General features: G+C 54.6%; 1 protein-coding gene across 6 annotated transcripts in view; it reads left to right on the top strand.

Annotated features, from left to right (window-relative positions):
- BCAS3 (BCAS3 microtubule associated cell migration factor) overlaps positions 1–24,729 on the top strand; it is a 570,722-nt gene extending 545,993 nt beyond the window's left edge. For 5 of the 6 annotated variants that reach the window (XM_060135888.1, XM_060135885.1, XM_060135887.1 and 2 more), the window contains 2 exons: positions 1,839–2,006; positions 23,927–24,729. In XM_060135888.1, coding sequence (XP_059991871.1) covers positions 1,839–2,006; positions 23,927–24,075 — 317 coding nt within the window. In that variant the 3' untranslated portion in view covers positions 24,076–24,729. Of the gene's footprint in view, positions 1–1,838; positions 2,007–5,169; positions 5,401–23,926 lie in introns of those variants that run through there. The other variant, XM_060135886.1, reaches the window with a different exon arrangement.
- Positions 24,730–24,954: the final 225 nt, after the last annotated feature.

Below are 24,954 nucleotides of genomic sequence, written 5' to 3'. Positions count from 1 at the left end.
CTCCCCGTCCCTGAGTCCCACCTGACAGGCTGATCCCCAGCAACGCACTCCCAAGGTGGGCCTCTTCTTGGGGAGATGCATTTATAGACGCTGCCCATTACCCCGGCACCAGGAATCTACCCTCCAGTTAGGCAAGAGATAAATCAAAGCCAAACTTGGCTGATGACATCCAGGAACCAGGAGTGACCCTTGCCACACATAGAAATCCCAGCGGGCTGGCCAGGGGCCCTTGTCTGGTCAGGAGAGCTCAGGATTATCTGGCCCTCTTTGCTGATGTATGGAGTCACCGACTGTCGGAGTGTTTACGAACGGTTATCACCTCAGTGCTTTGGCCATTATCAGAGGCAGGGCCGCCTGCCGGGGCTGGGGCTCGCACCCTCTCTATTACCACCTGTCATTGGCAGAGAGTGTGCCCTGACGCTGCTCAGTCCTGACCGCCGAGGGAAGATAGTTTCTGACGGCTGATCAAAGAGGAGAAGCAAGACCTGATAAAAAGAGTGTGTGGTGGTGTTCTTTTAACTTTGGGAAACATTGGCATTTGCATTTTTTCCCCATCTTCCTGGTGCTGGCAGGAACCAAGCCCAATAAATGCAGTGGATTCAGTTACCTAATCGCTGGGGAAATGGTATGTGCTTAAAGCAACAGAGCATGACTATAATCTCCTTCCAAGAGAGAGTGGATGAAATAAGCTTTCACAGAAGACTTGCTGTATAATAAAGGAGAATAATTTAAATTTAGCCTTTGAAGTGATCTTGCATGTAAAATCTAATCTTGGCATTCAGCAGAGCACCGTGTACTTTTTGGAATTGGGAAGCAGCTTCAGATCGAGGAAAGGTCTTTGCTGAAGATGCTATCACCCAAGTCTCGTGCTGCCGTCCTGAAAATGGCGCCCCAGTGGTGCACGTGTCCTGGGGCAGCTGGGGGACTGTAGGCGGTGGAGTAGAATGAGTTCTAGACTGAGCCATCGGAAGATCTGAGTTCTTGAACCAAGCCTGCCACAAACTTGCCGTTGGATCTCGGGACATAACCTTTCTGAGGACATTTGGTATAGGTGATAGGATATAGTGACTTAGAATGCCTTTTTTAAAAAAAATTTAAGCTATGTAACCCCTTTTAAAAATGAATCTTTAGGGCCTCCCTGGTGGCGCAGTGGTTGAGGGTCCACCTGCCGATGCAGGGGACACGGGTTCGTGCCCCAGTCCGGCAAGATCCCACATGCCGCGGAGCGGCTGGGCCCGTGAGCTGAGCCTGCGCGTCTGGAGCCTGTGCTCCGCAACAGGAGAGGCCACAACAGTGAGAGGCCCGCGTACCGCAAAAAAAAAAAAAAGAATCTTTAGGCGAAGCCTTATTGCCTCAAACAGAGAAAAGTGGGGAGGGCAGTTTGCTTGAACCTGGGAAAGAAGTTTCCTACCCTTGACCTAGATCTTGAAGCAGTCCCTGAAGACTTCAGAGAACCCTGTAGGTCCTCAGAAAACAGTTCGGGGGAGTTCCCTGGCGGCCCAGTGGTTAGGACTCTGTGCTTTCACTGCTGAGGGCCCGGTTTCAATCCCTGGTGGGGGAACAAGGATCCTACAAGCCATGCAACAATAACAAAAAAAGAAAACAGTTCAAAAACCACTAGGCCAACGCCGCGGAGGTCTACACGCTCTGATCTGGTGGCATGAGCGGTCTCGTTCTGCCCTGCACATCCGTGTTTCATGGCGTTCCCTCCTTCATCCGTCCTGTGGAAGGGCTAAAATGGACCCTGGGCAGGGCGGGGAGTTGGCGGTGAGCAGACATAGAGAACGGCCCGCTCTCTGCAAGGTGACTCAGCGTCAGATGTCCCTTGTGCGCTGCAGGTACCTTCGACCGGAGCGTGACCTTGCTGGAGGTGTGTGGGAGCTGGCCGGAGGGCTTCGGGCTACGGCACATGGCCTCCATGGAGCACACGGAGGAGGGCCTGCGGGAGCGGCTGGCCGATGCCATGGCCGAGTCACCGAGCCGGGACGTGGTGGGATCCGGAACAGGTAAAGGCGGCCTCACGCTCCTAGCCTGGCTTGGTCGTGAATAGCTCCTGTGGGTATGGAGCTTCTCTGGTGGGAGAGGGTGTGTGTTTTAACCATTTGTTTCTTTAGTTAGTACTCTGATTGCCATCCATTTTGGAAGCTTCTGATACTGGGAAACCCCGTGCAGAGGGGGGTTCCCAGGGAACCGACCCCTCCTACATGAACTAATGCGTACGAACACGCTGTGGTTACACAATTGTATTGTATAGGTGGCTCCCAGAAGGACACCTTCTCCAGGGGAAGGGACAGCCTTGGTGTCGCTAAGGTTTCAGCAGCCCTTGAGCACTGAACAGTGAGGCAGCACACCTTCTTCTGCCCTGCTGCAGGCTTTATAGATTGGAGAGTATCAGTGGGCCCTGCCAGCCGGGGAGGGAGCAAGGATGCAGCAGGCAAGGCTGGTGTGATCCCCCAGACAGCTTTTTCTCACGCTGCCTTTTGCCTCTGTACTCTTGTCTCTGAGACGGTGCAGCAACTGGGGCCTGGGGTAGCTTCTCATATCCATAGAGCAGAGACATCCTTAGATGATGGGTAAGCCCTGCCCCGGGCAAGCAGGTGTACACACACACACACACACACACACACGTATGCACTTAGGAAAGCCCACAACCCTTCCATCTTTGCAGAATTACAGTACAGCCTGCCTCTCCTTTTTTCTTTTTCTTTTTTTTTCTGCCTCTCCTTTTTTCTAAAGTACCCCTTCCTTCTAGACATCTGTGCTGTTAGTGCCAGCTCTAGCCCGGCTTTTATCCCTGAGGAAGACCGCCCCACAGGCCTCTTGCCAGTGTTCTGAGGTCAACAGGAACTTTGTTGGGGGATGGAGCAAATCCTGGCTGCAGGCCTTCTCACTCTTGCTTGCCTGAGTCCCCTCAAGCCTGTTATTCCTTACCATGAACTGCTCCATCCACGTGCCTACCTGAAGAGGGGATTCCAGGGAGGAGAAACTTACAACCCTGGGGCAGGAATCAGGACAAGCAAGATCGAGAGTCAAAGCATTTTTGGGAAAAAAAAAAAAAAAAAGGGCTTCCCTGGTGGCGCAGTGGTTGAGAGTCCGCCTGCCGATGCAGGGGACACGGGTTCGTGCCCCGGTCCGGGAAGATCCCACATGCCATGGAGCGGCTGGGCCCATGAGCCATGGCCGCTGAGCCTGCGCGTCCGGAGCCTGTGCTCCGCGACAGGAGAGGCCGCAGCAGTGAGAGGCCTGCGTACCGCAAAAAAAAAAAAAAAAAAAAAAAAAAAAAGCATTTTTGGCAGGGCTCAAAATGCCTGACATTATTACACAGTCCCAATTTCCTGCAGATCCTCCAGGTCTTTTAGATATTTGGGTTTAGCAGTTAACCTTTTCCCTCTCTTCTTTCCCATCCCATTCAGTTCCTCTGTTCCTACACTAACAGGATAGAGATGCATTGTCCTCATCTCTTTCTCCACAGCACTAGCTTCATGCCTGCCCATAGCTCTCGTGTGATAATTGGCAAATGAACAGAATAGATGCAAGAGAGGGAGTTGGCTAGAGATGGAGAGGTGCTTTATCTGGCCACAGGAGACAGCCATCTCTGAGGACCAGGCCCCCTCCGTGCCCCCTTCTTCCCTGGAAAGGAAGATGTGCACCATGGAAGCTGCGACAAGCCATGTCCCACCCCCTCGACTCCCACAAGCACAGACATGGGCACGCCACCTCTCCACCCCCATTGTAAAGCCATCCAACTAGTGAATGGCAGGTCATCATGCCATTGTTCTCCCACCTGGATCCGGAGATGAGAAGCAGCTCTGCCATTTACAGGGGCTCTAACCCCATTTTGCTTGGAAGCTGGCCGAAGGGAGAAAATCTTTTCCCTTTCTGAACCTTGCTCGTAGCACAGCTTTCCCTTACGTCTCTGGGCCCTGGTCAGCCCCAGCTCACACAAACCAGAGCCGGTGGCACCAGACACACTCCCAAGGAGCCACCCTTCCAGGGACCAGAGCAGCTCTGGGTCAGCTCTCCTCCCCAGCCGCCTTCCTCAGAAGCCGCTTAGAGCACCTCCGTGTCGTCCAGCAACAGATTGGAAGGCGCTTTCAGGCAGAGTTGGGGAACTTCAGCCTGGCACAGACCATTAGTAACCTGAGCGAAGCTGGCAGCCATTCATCTGCCAGACAGCTGAAGGATTCGGGAGAGTCTTTGTGGCCTTAAGCAGGTTCATGAAATTAAAAAAAAAAGAGAGAGAGAGAGAGAGGAAATTAAAACTGTATGACCCATAGGTCAGAAAATAGGAGATGTCCTTTTTGAGCAGAGGGATTTCATTTGCCTCCCCAAACTGTCACCAAATGGGATTCGTTTGGTTTTCTTTGACCAAATTAAATCTATCAGTCTATATGTGTGCACACATATATATGTTTTTGTTGTTGTTTTTAAACTCTGCCTCGATTTTAAAGGCCAATAAGTTAAGCAGATATCATGGAAGTTAACCTGTTCCCCCCTGCCTTTGTTGAGAATCAGTTTTCGCATTTTGCAGCTCCAGATAAAGTATCAGCCTGGTCGTGCAGCCCAGGGCCTTGAAAGGGCAGCCTGACACACCCACATCAGAGTCAGCCTGCTGCCCAGAGATAGCCAGGCAACGTGGGTGAGAATTTCCAGCAAGTCACCCTTTGCTCAGAGCAGCCTGTCAGTCCCGCTCTCGCTTTCCACAACCTGCTCCTCTAGGTGCTCATGGGATAGGGTGACCCAAGCATGTGCCTCTGTTGGTTCCTCCGAGGCACCAGAGATGATCAGTTTCTGTAATGCTTGCAGCAGGCTCTTTGTTTAGTGTAGTACCCGGGACGGGTGCTCCATGACCCCTGACACCAAAGCCCATTGTATCCATGCTTCACTATTATACAGGTTTACCTAGTGATATGCCGGTAAATGTTTAACAACCAGCTGTCCAAAGGGAAGCAGGAAAGCCCTGATTTATAGCAGTTGGGCATTGCCATAGGACAGAACCTCCCATTACGGCCAATTTCAAGCTATCAGCATGATGTCAGTCAACCTAGCAGAATTCCTGAAAATGTAGCAGTCAGCCAGCCCCAGCACCCCACTGGTAAGCTGTACCACAGTGCAAAACAACTCTCCCCCAAAGTAAAGCAAAACCTTTCAAAACCTTACTATTCGCAGAGTGGTCTGTGAACCAGCAACACTGTATCCAGGAGCTGATTAAAAATGCAGAATCTCAGGCCCCATCCAGCCCTACTGAATCAGCACCTGCGTTTTGACAAGATCTCTATGCACATTAAAGTTTGAGAAGGCCCGTTTTAAAACGTAGTTGACCTGTGAGGCGGACATTAACTCTGTCCTCCAGGATGGCTGTGACCCGTTACTCTAATTGGATCAAAATTAAATTTGAAAGTCCAGCTAAAACATAACTGACTGAATTGCTTTCTTTCTAATATCCTCACACCTCTTGCCCCTGTTACCTTTCCCCTGTCCCCAGTCAAGAAAACAAAATCCAGGTCAAGTCAACTCTGCTCGTACACTTAGGTTGCTAAAGAAAAATCATAAGTTGTTCAGATCGGTACCTCTACAAACATACGGCCTCTACTGTCCAGTGAGCCCTGGCAGTCCTTCTGCATTCCCAGTGCCCCCTTTTCCGATTCTCAGTTTGCACTCATCTTTTGCAGCAGATCCCAGTGCCTAGAACAGTGTCTGACACATAGGGGGTGTGCAGTAACTACTGGGTGAATGGATTGTACATTTAACCTAGGTGTTAGCAGCTCTGCTGCAGCCCCTGCTTTACTGCTGTGGCTTCTGGCCCGTTTTCATTCTCTTAGAGATTCCCCAGATCTCTGGTCCTCTAAGAGTTTGCATTTTATTATTTTTTTCCATATTATTGCTGTTTATTTGGTGTGAATTAGTCTGCGCTTTATTCGGTATGGGACCTGTGCTCTGTCCACCCGGCATCTTGAAATCAGTCTCTTTCCTTCTTCATGGACGCTATGTCAAACTTCCCGTTCCCCTCAAATCTCTTACCCCACCAGCTTGTCTCTCACCCTCAGAAAATGCTGGTCACCATTTGAGCAATCCCTTGGCCTCCTGCACCCAGACCCTAAACGTCCCTGCAGCAACGTCCCCTCCCCTGCTGTCCAGGGGAGGAGCAGTTCCTACCCCCAGCCTGCCCGGCCACAATACCCAGAGTCACCACCGAATGTCCATTTTGCCCCAGCGCTGGCCCGGTGAGCCAGGCCCTGTGATCTCGGAGTGATTTCCCTGTAGTTCCTGCTTCACCACACTCTCATGGTTTTTCTTCTGCCTCTGCTACTTCTCCGTCCTTTCCCTGGGCTTGCTTTCTCTGTCGGCCTTCAATGTATTTCTCCGGGCCCTTTCTTAGCCCTCTTTCCTCTCCCTCAGTGCGAACAGGGCCATCCCCTCTGCTTCCGCGGCCTCAGTTACTACCCATAAACCGATGATTTCCAAAGATTCTCCAAGTTGGCTTCCTCTCCTGATCTCCAGACCAGTCACCTGTCGATGTTTCCACATGTCCAAAAACTGAACTTCTCTCCCGCCAGCTCTGTCCTTCTCCCGGATTCACCCCATCTCATCCCATACAAAGCCCTTCATGACCAGCCGCTGCCCTGTCTGCGGACTCCTCTCTCACTGCTCTGGGCGAGCTCCAGCCGAGCTGAAGTCCCCGGAGGGTCCCTAAGCACACGTGTTCCCTCTGCCTGCTGGGCCTCTGCACAAACTTCTCCTTCTGCCGGGAATGCTGTCTCCTACAGCCCCTCCTCTCTCAGCCCCTCAAAATAACATGACTAATTCCTGCTTAGTAGACATGCCTTTCAATATTGCCTTTTCTAGAAAAATAGGATTTTTTTCGATAAGCAAAACATTTACTTATTCCAGTTGTTTTGTGTCTAAGTAAAGGTATAACCTAATACCAAACAACTTTTCATAAACACCTGGACACATATTAAGTTTAATTTCACTTTAACTCTTTCAATCACTATTTAGCTAAACCTTGTCTTTCTTTTTTTGGCTTTCTCCCGCATCCAATAGCAAAAGCCCTAGGCCTAGTTCACAGGTCCTGAGCAGCTGTTTAAAGTATTGACACATCTCTGTTGCAGGCAGCCTCCCTTTGCTGCTGTTGACTCTTAAGAGCTCACTAAGTCAGCAGTCAAGGTCAAGGGGGACTGACTCTTCCCCATGACTGTGGCTTCCTTCAGTCCTGGGAATGCTGTTTCATTCTCCTTTATGATCACAGCACTAAGGGTAGGAAAGAGGCTCATCCTTTTCTGTCTAGAGTCTCTTTAACAGATTCTGTCCTAGTCCAGAAGCAGCTACTCTTGGGGATCACACTGGGGGCTCAATCTTTACCTCTTACCTTCCATGAGAAATACATTTACTTCCTTGCTCAAATATATAAAACTTTCAGAAAACAATAGTATAGGCAGTACACTCTAGTACTATTTTATTTCTTTTTTTTTTAAATTGGGGTATAGTTGCTGTGCAATGCTGTGTTCGTTTCTGCTGTACAATGATGTGAATCAGCTGTCTACATTTTTTTTTAATGCAGTCATGACTCACTAAACTGACTTTACAATACATCAATGAATTGTGACCTACAGTTTGGAAAGCAGTGCTCTAGTTTACTCTGCTAAATCCTCTGAGTTTTCCTGTGTGTATAGTAATTACTCAGCAGAAAAGGCTGTGAGATTCTTTTCAGCTAAAGGTCTTCCAAAGATTTCTGTCAGAAACTACTTTTTCTTTTTGAAAGGGCTGTACCTTTTTTCCTCCTTAATATGGGAAGCACATTTTGAACAGTAGACACAGCTTTTAAATGGTCATAGGAAGGGTTCAATAAGTGAATTAACAAATATCCATTAACAAAGTCCATCGACTACCTACGTTTTGCAAAAAGATGAACTAAAAGCACTATTTTTGTGTGTGCATGCTAATATCTTTCATTTCAGGGCTGTGAGAATTAAGATCTCAATAAATGTTAGCTATTGTTCCTGGAGTTGACCAGATGGGCACCCCAAAACAAATAACCCAGTATGTTGGACCATGTTGGACCCTCTGTCGTACCTCTAGGATTAGCTCTTCCAATGGGCCTTGGAACTCCTGCTTGCCTCATTGCTGAGGGCTGGGAACATTTTCGTGCTAAGGCTGCATTTCCAGTAGGACCCGTGTCAGCCCCCTTCCATCTCAGGGTGCCACATGATCACGTGACAGTAATTGCAGGCATGGGGCAGTGAATTAATTCTCTTACCTTTTAGATGTCCCTGCTCTCAGGCAAGCACTATCATGGAAGCAACTTAGCCAGTCCCTTAGGTACTTTCCTCTGCTTCACCTAGTCGGGCCCTGGATTTTCTCGCCTTCTTCAGTGCTTTCAGGGGCTCCTGTCAGCCACCTCCCCAGTAGGCCCTCACCTTCTCTCCGGGGCCGCTGCAGGCAGGCGGGCTCTCTGGAGGTACCCCTGGGCACGGTGCTGGCCCTCCAGGGAATAAAGCTTTCCCTCTCTCAGCTCACTTTCTTCCTCTCTAAGTCCAAGGGATAGGGAAGACAGGAGGTGCAGGAAATGTTGGCCTCCTGTTCCCGTGATGTCCTGGCCGCTGTTCCCTGCGCTGAGCGCTTTGGTTGCCTTGTTTCCTCCTCTCCTTTGTCCTCACGGCTGCCACCTCCCAAACGGCTTCTACGCCTCCGATTCCATGCTAACCGTGTGAGCATCCTACAGTTGTCACACCACCGCCGGGTAGACGTTCCTCTCTGCGATGTACAAAGGAGGAAAAATTAAAGCTTTGAAGTGAAATCATAACTAAAACATGTGGGATTAAAAGGAGATATCCAGGGCTTCCCTGGTAGCGCAGTGGTTAAGAATCCTCCTGCCAGTGTAGGGGACACGGGTTCAAGCCCTGGTCCAGGAAGATCCCACGTGCCGCGGAGCAACTAAGCCCGTGCGCCACAACTACTGAGCCTGCACTCTAGAGCCCGCGAGCCACAACTACTGAGCCCGTGAGCCACAACTACTGAGCCCGCATGCCTAGAGCCCGTGCTCCGCAACAAGAGAAGCCACCACAATGAGAAAGAAGCCTGCGCACCGCAACAAAGAGTAGCCCCCCGCTCGCCGCAACTAAAGAAAGCCTGCGTGCAGCAACGAAGACCCAACACAGCCAAAAATAAAATAAATTTATAAAAAAAAACAAAAAAAGGAGATTTCCAGGAAGAATTTCCAGTTCTTAAGATCCTGTCACCTGGTCCGAGGGGTTTATCAATCACTCCTACATATTATTCCCGAGAAGGGAGACCCAGAAAAGGAAGGCATCCTTACTGTCAGGGCCTCCTCTGCCTGTCCTGTTTCCCTCTTCACAAGAGCCCAGGGCCCACACATGACAGCCTAGGCTCCTTGCTGTGATATTTCAAGTCTCTTACAGGCCTTCCTCACCTTCCTTTCCAGCCTGCTCCCCCACACCCCTTCCACAGTCGCCCCTTATTCATATTCCATGCAGACACCCTCACCCATCACCCCCAGCACGTGGCACTGCTGACCTGGCTCTGTTCAGGGGCCTGCTGCCCTCACCCACTGCCCGGTCACCTTTTTAGACCAAGCTCAAATCTCACGTTGTCTGAAGCTTTCTCTGAATTTCTGCATCGCCTACTCACTTGACACTTGGCCCTGGGCAGGTAGTACATGTCGCCGTTTCCACTAACTAGCAATGGCGGATTCCTTTCTCCATCCCACTGGGGCAAGGCTCAACTCTGGTGGTCTCTTCAGCCCCTCCGTCAGCCATACTGTGTGTCTTAGCCCAACTCCGGTTCCTCGGACTGAGTCCGATTCCTCTTTGTTACCTCTAACCACCAGCCTTTCCCTGCCCAGCATCTAGCACTGGGACAGGAGCCAAGCTGAGCCCCAGTTAATGTTTGCTGAATGACTGGATGGGTTTTCGTGGCTCCTGAGAGGTAAACGAAAGCCAGTCAGAGCAATGGAAAGAAGGATTGTGTTTAAAAGACACACTTGTCAGTTTCTGGCCAGTTCTAGATAGTTAGTTTCTGCCTCCTCCATCCCTCTCTCCTTTTCCCCTAAGGCCGCTGGAAGCCCCAGGCAAAGGCAGAGCTGTAATGGAAGTTTAGGGCTGAGAAGCTCCTCTGCACATTTCTCAGTTGCCCAAAGTCTTCTTTGAATTCTTTAACCAAAGCACACTGATTCCTGTCGACAAGGAGGAAGTGCCCATGTGACCTCATCAGTGAATCTTCAGAGTCCCCTTTCCAGGTGTTGCCCCACATGGGCAGGGATTCCTGTGGAAAACGGACAGGCTTGGACAAGGGGTGGAGAAGGGCCGTTGGACCCCCAGATAAGGGGCCTTCTCTGAAGACATGAACATGGGTAAATGGTTAACAAACGGGAGGATTTCTCTCTGTTCCTCCTCTTCTGCCAGAGAATTCACCTTTAACCGTTGACCTTTCTGCGAGGTGTGAGATCTGAACAAAGTTGAACACAGTCATGGATGGTTAAATACCCAGCTTTCCCTTCTGCCCCTGCCTCTGCCCCTCTACTGCCCCGGAAGGTGGCCTGAGGTATTTCGACCACCATCTGCCCCCACCCCAGGCGGGATGGCTGGTGACAGAGGAAAGACAAACAGACACACAGAAAATGAAAGTTGGAAGTGGCCCTCTGACCCTTTAGGAGTCCAGAGCCTGGGCTCTTGAAGCAAAAGAGTCCTGGACGAAGGAAGCCAAGCCGTGCCCATCAGATTGAATTTACAGAGGGAGGCGTTTCCGAGTACCCACCCCAGAGTCAGCTGTCTAACCTCTGACATTTGGTGATTGCTTCCTGCCCACTTCTCTTTGAACCCCACCCCTGCCCCCAGGGACCTGCAGGCCCACCACAGAAAGCATTTTTAAATGTCCTGGTAGAATCTCCCGGCACCAGGCTTCCCAGACCTACGCTGATTCCCCCCACATATGTTTTATTTAGTGTAGCCCGATAGCTTGCAGTCGCACCCCTCTGTGTGCTTAATTGAGTTTGGGGAGAATTGACATCCAGTTGCTTCATTTGTTCAGGATGATTTTTTCCCTTCTGTGCCTGCCTGCCCCACCCCCGCCAGGTTGGGGCCAGGGGGCTCATTTTTCTGGCCGGTTCCCATCATCTCCAGTTGGCCAGGACCAGCTTGCCATCTCCACTTTGATGTATGTGACTGGTGTTGGCCTTAGGGGTGGGTTGTGGGGAGGAGCAGGTGGGCCGAGCCTACCAGACCCCCCCCTACCGCCCCCGGTTCCATCCGGGCATGGGCCTGGGTCCTTTGGTTTCATACTTTATCCCTCCCCAAGCCACTGGGAGCTGAATCTAAGCATATGGTTCATGCGTTTAAGCACGTCTCCATGAGCCTTCTCTGAGCAGCCCAGCAGCACTGCCAAGCAGCTTGGAACTTAAGGCCTGGTTTCCACATTCATAGAACCCGAGAGGGAGGAAGAAAACCTGAGGGGCTGCGGTGCCAGTGGTAACTCCACATCCTTCTCTGCTCCCATTCCCTTGTAAGGGTGAAGGCAGGACTGGGAGAAGGAACAGAGGGAAGGACAGACCAGTTCAGGCTGGCGAGAAATAGATAAAACCCTGCCTGACTGGCATGGACATATATACACTACCAAACGTAAAATAGCTAGCTAGTGGGAAGCAGCCGCATAGCACAGGGAGATCAGCTCGGTGCTTTGTGACCACCTAGAGGGGTGGGATAGGGAGGGTGGGAGGGAGGGAGATGCAAGAGGGAAGAGATGTGGGGGCATATGTATATGTATAGCTGATTCACTTTATTATAAAGGAGAAACTAGCACACCATTGTGGAGCAATTATACTCCAATAAAGATGTAAAAAAAAAAAAAAAAACCCTGCCTGTGCTGTGCCTCGGAACAGACCACTAGCACTCCCCGCAAAGTGCTCAGTGGTCAAACCAGATTTTCGTATCTACTCCCTTCGATCTTGGCACCGCTGCTCTCTGAAAGGTCCATGTTGTGATCCTCTTTAAAGAAATATTTTATTTTCAATACGGACACAGCCCTTGACATAGCAAAAACCATCACCCCTGAGAGGCACATGGCTGTGAAGTGTGTTGGTATGTAACTTCCTGTCTTTGCCTACGTGCAGGGCTTCATCCACTGCTCTTTTGGTCCCTCAAGAGGCCCCCTGCCCCTGCCCCGGTGCTCAGGCTTCAGGAGGCATTGGAGTGAGGGCAAGAGGTCGGCTCAGACAGGAGGTACCTTCTGGCGACGGACTGGTTTGGGGTGGGGAGTAGCTGCCGTGCTTCCCCCAACAAGAGTTTCTTTGAGAACCTCACTCCCTGCCCCCCACTTTTAAGATGGAAGTCAAATTTTCGGATTCTGCTGTGCAGAGCAGAGAGGTCACTAGGCTCTAATGCATTTACCATTGACTGCCCCTCTTGTAGTGCGTCTATTAGTGAGTAATTTGATTTGTACCTATTCATTTGCAGTCCCTGCAGGAGCCTGGAGCTGGCCCCTAGTATAATTGGTGCTGTCTCTATTTTTACATCATTAGATTAGCCCCGACTCCTGGCCACTTGTTGTCTGCGCTTGTCTGTCCATTTATACAACCTAATGTAACACAAAATTCATTACTGATCACATTACTTTCAACTCTGAAGCCAGCCTTGTGATAAACATTTGGTTAACCCCTTCCTGCCCACAGGGGGGCTGACAGAACAAATGCACTCCCACTCGACGGGCAAATCAATATTGTAATACAGCAAAGTGGAATTGCATTTCTAGATTTGTTATTTCTCCTGGAGGAGCAAATGGAAAGGCTCGTCTGAGCGAGCTGAATTGAATAATGAATAGAGGCCCGGCACCAGCAGCCAGTCTGTGGACAGAGCACAAAGGCAGCATCCGCCTTTGTGTATCCGCCCAGCTTTTTCATCTGGATGGGCGGCACCGCAGCAATTAATCGAGACTCGTGACTACGGGGTCAAGATCATAGGCTGGGGACCCTAACAGAGGCAACAGAGACCTTGACCCCATCACCACTGTCCTAGCTAAGCTTGGCCTAGGACAACTGAACTAAGAACTAGGTTCATTTCCTTAAAACCTTCACTGATACGAAGGCACCAGCCCTATGGCCTTGGCAGTAATGCCATCAAGCAATTAAATTAAATCCATTACTAAACTAAAGTTTACCATTTGGAAACAAATATACAAAATGTTTCCTATTTAGAGGCAGGTCAGCAGTGTTGGGATTGCTCTGAGCTGTGCCCATCTCCAGGGTGAGCACTCTTTGGTGTGGAAGTGCCGCGTGTGCCTAAAAGTGGTCCTAGATCTCAGATGGGGATGTTGGTGAGCAGCCTAGCCTGGGGGATTCTGGTCCAGGAGCTGACCAAGAGCCTTAAAGGGACCTGTATTCAATCTAGAAGAGTCTTATCTACCCCCACCCTGGTTATCCCCTCCCCAGCCCCCATTTGTCTCTGGGGAGCATCCACACCCACTCTAAGTCATTAACTTGCAGGACAGTTTGTTTCAAAAAGAATACTACCCCAACTTATTAAGAAGCTCTCGTAAAGCCTATACCACAAAGATTAGAAAAATAGACATAGAGGAAGTAGAATGGAACCCATTACCATGAAAGTCATAAATCCCTAAGTAAAAATAAGCCGTAAACTGGAGATGCTCAGTTGGGAAGGGAAGCTGGAAAAGGCAGCCTGTCTAGGGGATGTTCTGCTTGAATTCAGGGAAGTCCTGAACGGGAGGCTGGGGAGAGGCACCGAAGCCTCGGGTGAGTGCGCCTCCTTTCTACTGAGTGGCATGGGCCACCCTCCGTCTCACCGAGGCTGGCACCTTGGACCGTGCTGCCCGTTAACCCGTTCGGAGCCCTGACAGGCCAGAAATGACCAGCAATCCTGTGAGACGTGGAGGTCCCAGGGATTCCCGGAGACGGCTCCCAGGCCTTCTCCATTCCTCTGCTTCCTTCACGCCTCCCTCCTCTTCTCCGTGCGTAGGGGCAGGCAGGCTGCCTCACCCTGCCCGGACTGTGAGAGGCTCCATTTCCCATAGAGGGCTCTGGGACCAGGCCAGAGGCTCTCGAGTGCATCCTGTTGTGAGAAACTACAGAGAGGGGATCCCTCAGCAGGGCGTGACAAGGCACATCCAGGCAGTGGAAGGAGGACACTGGTGCATCCCCGAGGCGAGCCTGGGTTCGGCAGCCGTGTCCCCAGGGCCGCTCACCTCCCCGCCCCTGCCCAGCCCACAGTGCACTGACTTGTTCAGTCAAAGCGAGCCTGCTGCTTGGGCCTCAGCTGGCCGTCCTCTCAGGTGGGTAAGTGGGATGGTGGGGGAGAGGGCGCAGCATGGGCCCCCGCCCCATCAGCTCTAGAAAACAGATCAGAGCACAGGCCTTAACTGTACAGAACGGGACAGATCAGTGGCAGGGAGCAGACTGGGTCAGCCATGGAATGAGAGATGATGGTGATTTCTTAACCTTGATGGAAGGGGGAAAGCCACATCTTACCAAACTCTTCCGCTGCATCGGAGAGAATTTAATTACATTTGGACATTTGAATGAGAACCGGATGTGGCTTGAGCCCATCAGGCCAGCCGTGTTCAAGGAGCAGCATCTCTCCTGTGGTCCATGGGCCCCTGCGCCGTCTCACAGCCCCAGAGGGCGGCTCGGGAAGACCCCGCCCGGGAGCTCGGTGGGGTCTTCCGAGCTTCAAGGCTGGACTTCGGGAGGCAGGAAAGTCGAGGCTGGCTGCCGGACACCTGGTTCCCTGGGACAGCTTCCAAGCTCTGTGTCCTCCCCAGAGCCATGCTGAGTGGGCATGGTCGCGGGGCCCCATATGCAGACGCACACAAAGGAGGCCCGTCCAGCACCTGGCTGGGCGTCCTCTACCGCCACGCTGCCCCCCTGCATCTACCTCAGATGGCATCTGCCGCAGCTCTGCCCCCCATGTTGTGCTGCTGGCCTGGAGCTAGAGGGGGCATTTTGGGCCCTCCTGGGTGAGGACCGCTTCTCCAAGGGCCTCAGCCTGCTGAAGCATCAGAGATGGCAACCCCAGCTTTCTACCCAGGACCCCACTGCAGTGAGAGTGGTCTCTCCCACACGCTCCGGGCGTATCCTGCTTCTTGAAGCACCTTCACATCCTCTTCTGTTTAGAGCCTCACACGCCCCGTGAGGTCTGCAGAGCAGCCCCTCCCCTCTTGCCTGACAGATGGTGATGCAGATGAGAAGTGAAGCAACCTGCCCAGGCCATTCAGCACGTTGGCGGCAGGACTGGGGCTAGAGCGAGTCCTCCTCGACACCCACAGGGAGGTTCAGCTCAAGGCTGCTCCTACATCTGGCTGATCTCAAGCATGGTTTCAGCCAGATTTATCACATAACTCAAAACCAGGGACCCGTGAGCCAGGTCAGCTCAGCCTTTGCCATCCCCAAGTATAACATGCTGTGACAGGACATACTCTGCCTGGGTCAGGATATAAAGTTAGACAGATGTAGTGACACCGAGAGGGTCCCCACACATGGGGTGCTGGTCGAGGTGACCTGGGTGGGTGATCCTGCTCTCTTCTCCTTAAGCCAAGACTTGAGAGGGCTTGGGTCACATGGGTCGCCTGGGAGCAGCTTGTGGCAGCCTTCCTGGTCTTTCCCTGGCTGGGGCTGGTGCCCTATCATGGCTGTTGTAGGAGGGACCCGGAGGAAGGCTCCAGCCCCAGACAGGCCAGCCTACCCTCTGGCCAATACCACCTAAGCCTGGAAGGGATCCGGGGCTGGGTTGTGAGCTGCTCTGCCTGGAACTCAGATGCTCTGCTCCCTTCTCCACCCCCAACACACACACGCACGCACGCACGCACGCACGCACGCACGCGCATCCTGGACCTAGCCTACCTCTGTGACCCTGTCTCATGTATTAATGCCAGACTGGCCTGCTGTCACGAATAGGGTTTCCAGAGGCCTGAGGACCTTCCCTGTTGGAGGGAAGAAAGGTGATGTGCCTTTTCCCCAGTTTTTCTGGGTGGGGCCTAAGGCACAGAGAGGGCTCTCCACTTGCCAGTTTCCTCAAGCATCCTTTCCAGGTATTGATCGTGACTTTCACCTTCCAGGGAGGGGCCAGTGGATGCCCAGAAGGGTCTGAGGTCTCCTTGAGGCCTCAGGTCTCCCCCCAAAACCCTGAGGTAATTAGGCAGCTGTGCGTGGCCCCAGTGGCCAAGGGACACACTTCCAGGTGCCTGAGCCACGAGCAGCAGATATTTGCCCTTCATGTTTGGAGCTGGCAGCGGGGGAGGGCTTGGCGAGGGGCAAGGCAGGCCACGTAGCCTTGGCCTCATCCTGTGACGTTCTGGGTCTCGGTACCTGCGGGGTCAGGAACAAGAGCTGGGCAAGGAGATAAGAAAGCGTGTTTGTGGGAGCCCTGTGGGTTGGAAGAGACTCCTGCCAGGAGGGAAGGCGTGTACCTGCCCACCGGCTGCAGGACTCGGGCCGTTGGCACAAGCTCTCAGGGACCCCAGGCTGAGTGTGCAGTGAGATGACCAGAAGTCGGGTGGAATCAGTGGGCCAGGGCTCTGTGCTCAGACACAGGTGTGAAGCCCTGGAGATACCCAGGCCATTGTTAGCTATCTTCTCCACTCCCTCATTCCGTCACCCAGACCAGGATTCCCATTATCTGAACTCCGAAGGCCCTTTTCATCCTCAACCCCTCAGCTTCGAGAAACTGCCCTCCTTCCTTCCACAAGTGTGCCCGGGAGGGGAATAAAAACCCCTGCTAGAGGAGAAAGGTGATACCTTCTCAGCCCTACCCCCCAGCCCCCATCCTTCCAAGACCTGGTGTTGGTGGAAGAAGAGGATCCCTGGTCTGTTGGCCTCTCTGCGGGCTCTGGAGCCTGGGGAGGGTGCCTGAGGGTGGGATACGGCAGGGCTGAGGGGACAGGAAAAGGGAAGGTGCAGGGGGGCCGTGCAGCCTCAGTTCGGTGTGTCAGGGTGGGAGGAAAATCAAGGCCTCCCTACAGCCTGCCTCCTTTAACTGCTGCCCTTTTAACCTCCTAAAAAGTGCCCTGGGGCTGAGGCTGGCTCCAACCCAGAGTGTGGTCTGTGACAGAGCTGTCAGGGTTTCCAGAAGCCATCTCAGGCAACTCTATCTCTGTCTCCCTGAAGAGACCCCCACCTCTGTGAGCCACTCCTGTTCTCTGGAAGAGAGAGCAGTAGTTTCCAGGCCCAGGGCTGCTGTAAGACAAGCAGCCCCTAGCCGTGTCCACCCCCTAGTTGGCCTCCGGATCACCTCCTCGGGTTCCAGCACCAGGAAGCTGACGAACCTCCTGAACCCGCAGGATGCAGCCAAGCCCCCCCACTCCTCAGCGCCTCTCTCTCCAAGCCCCAGCTTGCATAGCTGGTCCCAGGCCCTTGCTGGCAGGCCCCTTGCTGACAAAGTCGATTGCTTGGGGCAGACCCCGTTGAGATCCACTTGCTGAGCTTGAAGCAGTCCTGTGGTCCCCTGGTCTCCTCTCTGCATATCCCCTTCAGGGAAGATGCTAAAAATCGCTAATCTCCTGCTCAGAGGACCTCCTTCCCCCCACCCCACTCCCTGACCTCAACCCCCCAGCCGAGAACCCTCACGGCAGAAGGGGATGGAAGCCATTTCTGTTTGCAGACCTCTGAGCCAGGCACTGGGCAAGATGGGGCGGTTTGGCTGACAGTTCCATGCTCTGGGGCCACCCACTCCCCTGGGGTACCACTGAGCCCAACCCAGACACGGGGCTTAACCACAGGCCCTGCTGATGGGGAAGAACTGGGAGGTGGACGCAGGAGGGAAAAATCAATGCACGTCAACAGGGTTGGAAATTTATTTTCCAGCTCGGAAGAAGGTATTTTCAAAGAGGCAAGGAGGGAAATGAAAAGCTGTAAACACATATCTGCCATCTTCCTCTTCAGGCCATTTCTTGATTAAAAAGAAAGACTCTTTCCCAAGATCCAGTGGAGACGGGGGAGCGCGAACCGGTGGGGCCTGGATGGCAGAGACACCTGCTGGGGAGGGAAGATGGAGAGGGACCCCGAGGTCCTGTGGATAATCACAAGCGCTAATACAATTGCAGCAATGAGAGTAACTCACATTTGCTGACGGGAAGCTTTAAGCACTTCATGACGCGCTCTACATGCATTGTTTAATTTAATTCTACGACCGTACTATGAAAGAGACACTGTTACCCTCCTGCGCAGGAGACTGAGGCACAGAGGTTGAGTAACTTGCCCTAGATCTCCCAGGTAGCAGGGCCCAGAGCCTGTGCTCTTAACCACTGCCCTCATCTGCCTCCCCAGCCTGGGCCGACATTGCCCCCTCCCCCCCACTCCTCAGGCCCTTGAGGCTGAGGGGTAAGGGTGGGGGGCATTCTCCCTCCTCTCTGCTGGAAGTGGGCGGTGGGTACCACCTAAGACTCCACCCCAAGGCCTAATCCTGCTCCCCGCAGGCCGCCTGGGCGGTTAGCTTGGGACGGGGGTGTGTGGCTGCAGCCAGGGCCCAGTAGAAGTGCTCTGCTCATCCCTTTCATGAGCAGCATCGAGGCTGAGTGTGCAGAGCTGGGCCGGCTGGAGCCTCTAGCACACCAGAGGGGCCCGGCAGTAAATGCTACTCCTTTTGTGGCAAGGGAAGTGCCAGGGAGGCCTGGGGACTGAACCCCAGGGGTCCCAGGGACCCTCCGCCCAAACGCACACACAGAACTGCCCTCACTGACCCCATCGGGTCCCGGAAACAGACCTTCCTCAGCAAGTCCCGAGACGGGCTCTCCACAGGGCCCTCACCCACCAGAAGCCAAAGGGGCTTCCCTCGGGGTCTCTGGCCAGCCACCCTCACTGCCACCTGGCCTGGAGGAGGCCTGGAGAAGGTCAAGCCCAAAGTAGGACTTCACTCCTGACCTTCCCCCTGGGGTCTCCTGCCCTCCTGGGCTCCCCCAGCTCCTCCCAAAGCTCACATAGACCCTGTGTCCTCAGCGTTTCACCCCCTCCCCAGGGATCAGGGAACCAAGACCATAGCGCTTAGTAAAGTGACTGTTCCTGTGAAGAGAGACCTGCACCCAGTCTTACCAGGCATTGCACGGCCTCAAGGGAGTGAAGGGTCTGTACCCAGGGGAGAGGACTGTCCGAGGGAGAAGAACCTCCAGGGTGAAGCAGCCTTGGGGACCAGCAGTCCAGCGGGGAGGACCAGAGAGAGGGGCTTCCTCATGCCCTACCCCCCGTGCCATCTCCTGTGCCGTGTAAGGTCCCCTTCCTGCCTCATCCTCTGCCTCTCCCTGGGTGGAGCCCTGCCCTGCTCATCGGCACCCACCCACGGCTCGCAGGAGCCAGTCTGCTGCTCCTGCCTTTGCAAAGGGGCGTCAGTATCCTGCTGGGAGATGAGGGGCTGGGGTGATGGTGGAGTGAAGGACGGAAGACAGGCTCCCTCATCCTGCGTGGCCCAGCCCGAGATGGGGCAGCTAAGCTCCTGCCTCCTCACATGCTCCCTGGGTCTCCGTTGGCATACACGCCCAGGGAACCAGGCTCGCTTCTCCCTAACAAGGCCAGCCACCTCTTTGCCCGCCTCTGACACCTTCGAAATTTGCCAGGCTCCATAGAGAGTGAGGGCAGCACGACGGCTGAGCTTTCTCGGTCCTTTGCTTACTTCATGAGAGCCAAGGCGCCTCCTTTTTGCTTGCTGCTCATTCCACTGCCCCCCTACCCGCTGTGGCTTACCCATCCTGGCCCAGGGCATAGAGGGGCAGCAGGCCCATCTTCCAAAAAGAGCCAGCAGGGAATGGGTGGACACAGCCAGTGGGGAGCACTGGAGCCAGGCTTAGCGGTTTCTGGAGTCGTCACATCACCGTCCTGGGGCCTGCAGCGGCCCAGTTCTCTCTCGTGGGGGGTTGTGTACCCAGAGCCAATGGCTTCCTGCTCTTCCTTGGTTTTGCTGCCTGCAAGGTGGGGAGACCAGCACCCACCTCCCAGGAGCACGAAGGCGCTGGAGAATGTGAGGTCATAATAAGATTTTCTGTCCGAGTCCAGTCCATTGTCTAGGAGCTACTCTTCATCCCCTACCTCGCTCTGAGGCCTGGAGAGCAGCCTCCTTTAGAGCTAGCTTTTTCCCACCGGCCAGAATCCACCTACTTCCGCTGAGTGGGGAGGCTGCCAGGGATGCTTGCTTAGTCCCCCACCACAGAGCCCCCAGCTCTCTCTCCTGCAGCCCTGGCAGGTTTCTGGTGGGCTTTCCCCACAGGTCCACCTCAGCTGCAGGAGAGCTGTTCAGAGCCAGGGGTCTGGGGATTGGGGGAGGAGGGTGGCAGCCAGAAACTGGGCCACTGAGTCAGAACATCCGGAGGCGTCCCCGAAAACTCAGGCTTTGTCTGTCTCCTCTTCCGCTCTTGGCATCCCACGTGCATGGGGCGCAGCCGGCACTGCATGGGCCAGAGGCTCCTTCCCTCTCCCCCACCACCCGTCACCCTCACCAAAGGGGGTCTCGGCTGTGTCACGACACTTCCATCTCTGGGACCCCCAAGACTGGTCCCCAGGCCCCTACACATGCATGTCACTACAGAATTCTGCTGCAAGCTTACCCTCCTCCCAGTGTGACTTCCCCACACCTCCCGATACCCTCTCCTCCTGCTTGCAGAGATCAGTGTACTTCTCCATCATTGTCCGGGTCTTTTCCCAAAAGGTTCCTCAATGCTCTTCTTTTCACAAGGGAAAAAAAAACAATGCCAACAGCCCAGCGTCCATGAGCAACCCAACAGTCACAAAGCATGTGTTCAGGATGGAGGAAGGTTAAGGCCACACACTTCCGTTTGCCGCTTGCTCTGAGGGCTGGGCGGCTGGGTGGCCTGAGGGGCAACCGTGTGTGCACCCCTCAAACACGTCCACATCCGCTTCTGCACACGCTCATCCTGTCTCAGCGAGAAGAAGAGAGAGGGACTTGACAGAGGCATGTAGGAAAGTGCCGAGGCCCAGCCGGGCCCCTGCTTCTTGTACTGGTAGTCACGCGCAGAAAAAGCGCCACATCTCCTTACCACATCGTTCACTTATTCATTCGAGAAATGTTTTTTGAGCACCAGCTGTTTTCTAGGCCCTGCGGTTGGCACTAGGGAATACAGAGAGAAAGCACGGAACTGGCCCCCGAGAGACCCTCCACCTGGATGGAGACACGCGTGTGAGCAGGCGGTGCACAGTGTGCTAGAGGGCCCGGGGCAGGAGTGGGGCCTGGCCGGCTCTGCCAGGGCAACAGCACAGGCTCGTGCTTGCCCTTAGCTTTGAAGATGAGTAGGCGCCCTAGGGGCCTAGGGAGCCTGGGAAGAGCTTTTCCGTCAGAGGAAGTTGGATGAGCACCGGCCCAGAGGCCTAAGGCAGCCTGGAGAGGCCCCCAGACTGCCCAAGCTCATTACTGGTTCCTCAAATCCAATAACAGGAGAGGTTAGTGAGGTCTTGCAGGGAGCGGGTCAGTCATGGAAGGCAGTTCGATAGAGCTGAGGGGTTTAGACTTTATCCTGAGGACGCTTAGGAGTCGATGAAGATTTTTAAGCAGAGGAAAAGCAAGATGAGGTTTGTGCTACAGACAGAACATCCCGGCTTTGGGATGCGGTGGCTTGGAGAGGGGGGTCTGGAGGGCAGGAGACCAGTAGGGAACTTTGGAACTTATCCAGGCAGGAAGCACAGGCCTAACCCGGCAGTGGCCGTGGGCATGGAGAGGAGGGAGGAGGCCCGGGGAGACGTACGGGACATAAATTCACCAGAGCTCGGTCGCCCTGGGAGATGGGACCACTTCTCTCACGTCCCAGGCCTCACTGGTAAAGAGAAAACACGAGCAGGACAGCTCAGGCTCTACCTGGCCCCCGAGAGCAGCAAACTCATCTTGTAAGTCCCTTTGGCAAACGTCCCTGCACTGTCACAGGATGGGATGACGGGCGTCCGCCCAGACTCGCGGGGTGGGGTCCCTGCGGGCCTGTGCTGAGGGGCAGAGGGGGTGCCACGCTCGGTCCTGGGCTCCCGGCCCCTCGGCTTCCTCGCTAGTGGGGATGTGCCGGCGCTGGGCCTCCAGAACGTCAGGCATGGCTTCCAGCTCCGGAGAGGTGCCGACCTTCCCCATGCCGGTGGCCTTTTCTGCTCCTCCACGTGGGGCTTTCTTCCTTGGCTCAGGAAGCCCCTGCTCTTGCTGCGGCCACTGCTCCTGTCTCCTGCCCTCCTGGCCCTGCTGCCAGCGCCCCCTAGTGCTGGGACAGCCTGCACCAGGGCCAGGGCCTCTGGAATCAGAGATCTCCCACAGACTCCTCGTCCTGACGCTTCCATACAGAAATCCTGGGGCCTGTTCTTTGCTTTCCTGGCCTGTCCCTCTCTCGGCACAATGGCCTGGACTCCCAAATGAGGGGGAGGCTAGAGGGCGATCCACATCTAGATAACTCTCGGCTTATCTCAGGGTTGGGCCCAACGGGGCAGCCAGTGTCTCTTGGAGATCAAGGGCCATCACCAAGCCTGTAGCCTGTGTCCACAGCCCCCATCTGCTGAGGGGTTCTGGTGTCCAGGCACACACACCTTTCCAGCCTGAGGGCCCCTCACGCCTCACACAGGACCAGGAGCCTGCTCTGAAGGAGGGCAGCACAGACTCCCCCAGCCCGTTCTGTGGCTGCCTCTGCTGGGTCACCACGATGCTTTGGGGGTCACCCGCAGGGAGGGGGGGGTCGGTGGTTATTTCCTGGCCGACTGGTGATGGCCGGCCCAGGAGTAAAGGCCATGACCCATTCCCTAACCAAAGCCAGCTGTGCTGCGTGTGTACGGTGGCAGGGAGCCAGGGAGCAGGTGCAGGCTGGAGATAAAAGAGACCAGACAAGTGTAACATTCGAGCACACCTTGCCGTTTCAGATGACTGCTTTGAGGTCCTGGGCTCCTGGGGTGGACACGCAAGACCCCCTCAGTCCCGGGCAGGTGTACCTTGGGGAAGGAGAGGTTGCGGGTACCACATCTCGGCTTGGGGCCCAGAGTTTGCCCAGGGATGTGTGTGCCCACATCTCAGAGCCCACTGTGAGGGAGAGGGTATAGGAACTGGCCACTTTCAAAAAGCCAAGAAGTAATTCTCTCTTCCTTGCATTCGGCACGCCAGGAAGTCTATTCCCAGCCCACCTACCCCAGTGCTTGTCTTGGATCAAGAGATGGTGGGCAGTTGGGTAAGCTGCCCAGAGTTGAACGAGAGGGAGCCAGTTGCCATACCCAAGATGGTAGCGTGGCTGTGTTGACGCCAGGGAAGGGGCAGAGGAGGAGATGGGAGCCTCCCTGCCTGCTTCCCAGGTTGACTCCGAGCATAGAAATTCTGGGGGGCCTCCAGGACACTTGGGAGCCCAGAGGAAGGGAGAAAGGAGGCACTCCAGGCACGTAGGCCCCTCTCAAACCTGGCATTCCCTCCTGAAGGGAAACAGGTCACTTTCCAGGAGGTGCCGCAGATGGACCGGGGCCTGGCCAGCAGGCAGACTGTGTGGGTGAGAACGAGTGAGCGAGTGGCTAAGCCAGGGTTGAAGCTCCCTGGCAGGGGAGGGGAGGGAGACAGATCAGGTAGGGAAGCGTCGGTCCTTCCCATGTCCTGGCTTCTCCCCTCCTGCCAGACTTGCAGCTCCAGGATAGGAGCCTCTCATGGAGTTGGGGGAGCATGCTTGCTGAGCACATGCCCCATGTATGGCAGTGTGGTCCAGACAGATCATCAGGGCGGCCGTACTTCTGGCTAAAGGGGCTCCCACAATGAGGGAGTAACTGGAGCCCGCCAGCCAAGGGGGCTTCGCCCTCCTCAGGGTGAGCCTCCCTGTGCCCCGAGCTGCCACCCGGCCCGTCCTTCCCCCCGCAGAAGGATGTAAATGGACCCAGACTGGTGCCTCAAGGCAGGCAGCCCGGCCCAGGGGCTACCCCCGTCTCCCCAAGACTGCACTCTGACCGGGCCTGGCCCACTCTTCTGTCTTGCAGAACTACAGCGAGAGGGAAGCATCGAGACTCTGAGTAACAGCTCAGGTTCCACCAGCGGCAGCATCCCGAGAAACTTCGATGGCTACCGATCCCCACTGCCCACCAACGAGAGTCAGCCCCTCAGCCTCTTCCCTACCAGCTTCCCGTAGGTACCAGCAACCTGCTTCTGACTGGCTGGCCCACTCACCTGCTGGGGGGAGGGGAGAAGTCCCCGCTCTGGTCCTGCCCTTCGGACTCCGCTCGTCTTTTACCAACCACCTTCCCCAAGCTTCGTGACAACAGCCGCCCACCCTCCCTGGATTGAGAAGAGACCCTTCTCCAAAGCACCTTGGCTCACCATGCCCTCTGCCCCCCATCAACGGGGCCGTGGCTGAGAGAGACTCTGCAGAAGCTCCGTCCCCTCCTCCGTTTGCACATGATGTCCTGCATTGGACCCGCTTTTGTATTTTCTAACCAAACCCTTCGGGGGCCTGGGTGGGGCGAGGGTGGGTGGTCCGGCGGGCACTTTGGCCCTGAGCGACAGCCCCAGCTCACTCCTGGCTTTGGCACACGCTGCCCAGCTTCCCTTGGCCAACCTCCTTCTGGCGTTGAACTGAGGCCCAGCGTATTAGGGAAGGAGGAAGGAAGAAGAAACCCCCCTTCCTCTTTTCTTTCCCCTTTGGCTCATGGAAAGGATTTGTCTTTCTTGTCTGTAAGCCCTTTTACCCTGGTCCTGTACTGTTCAGTGAAGGAAACCCTGGTTACTGAGGCCCTGTCAAAAAGTGCACGTCTTGTTCAATAAATCACGCTGCAGTTGGTGTCCATCCCTGAGTTGCTGGGGTCAGGGTCCTCTCCAAGCGCTGAGCAGAGTCCTGTGGGCCTGACCGTGTGTCCCTGCTCCACACGTGCAGCTGAGGGGGAGTCAGGGAGGGGGGAGGAAGGAGAATGAGGATGTTTACTCTTGAACTGGGGTAGGGTCTGACTTAAATCCATTCTCTGACCTTCTTGCCTGTTACCAGAGCCATTGAGTTCTGGGGGCACCCCAGGCC

This window comes from Lagenorhynchus albirostris, chromosome 20 (assembly GCF_949774975.1).
Source record: "Lagenorhynchus albirostris chromosome 20, mLagAlb1.1, whole genome shotgun sequence".
In the NCBI taxonomy this organism is placed as follows: Eukaryota; Metazoa; Chordata; class Mammalia; order Artiodactyla; family Delphinidae; genus Lagenorhynchus; species Lagenorhynchus albirostris.
Note: the sequence above shows the minus strand (reverse complement) of the source record. Positions and strands in the feature narration are given on the sequence as shown.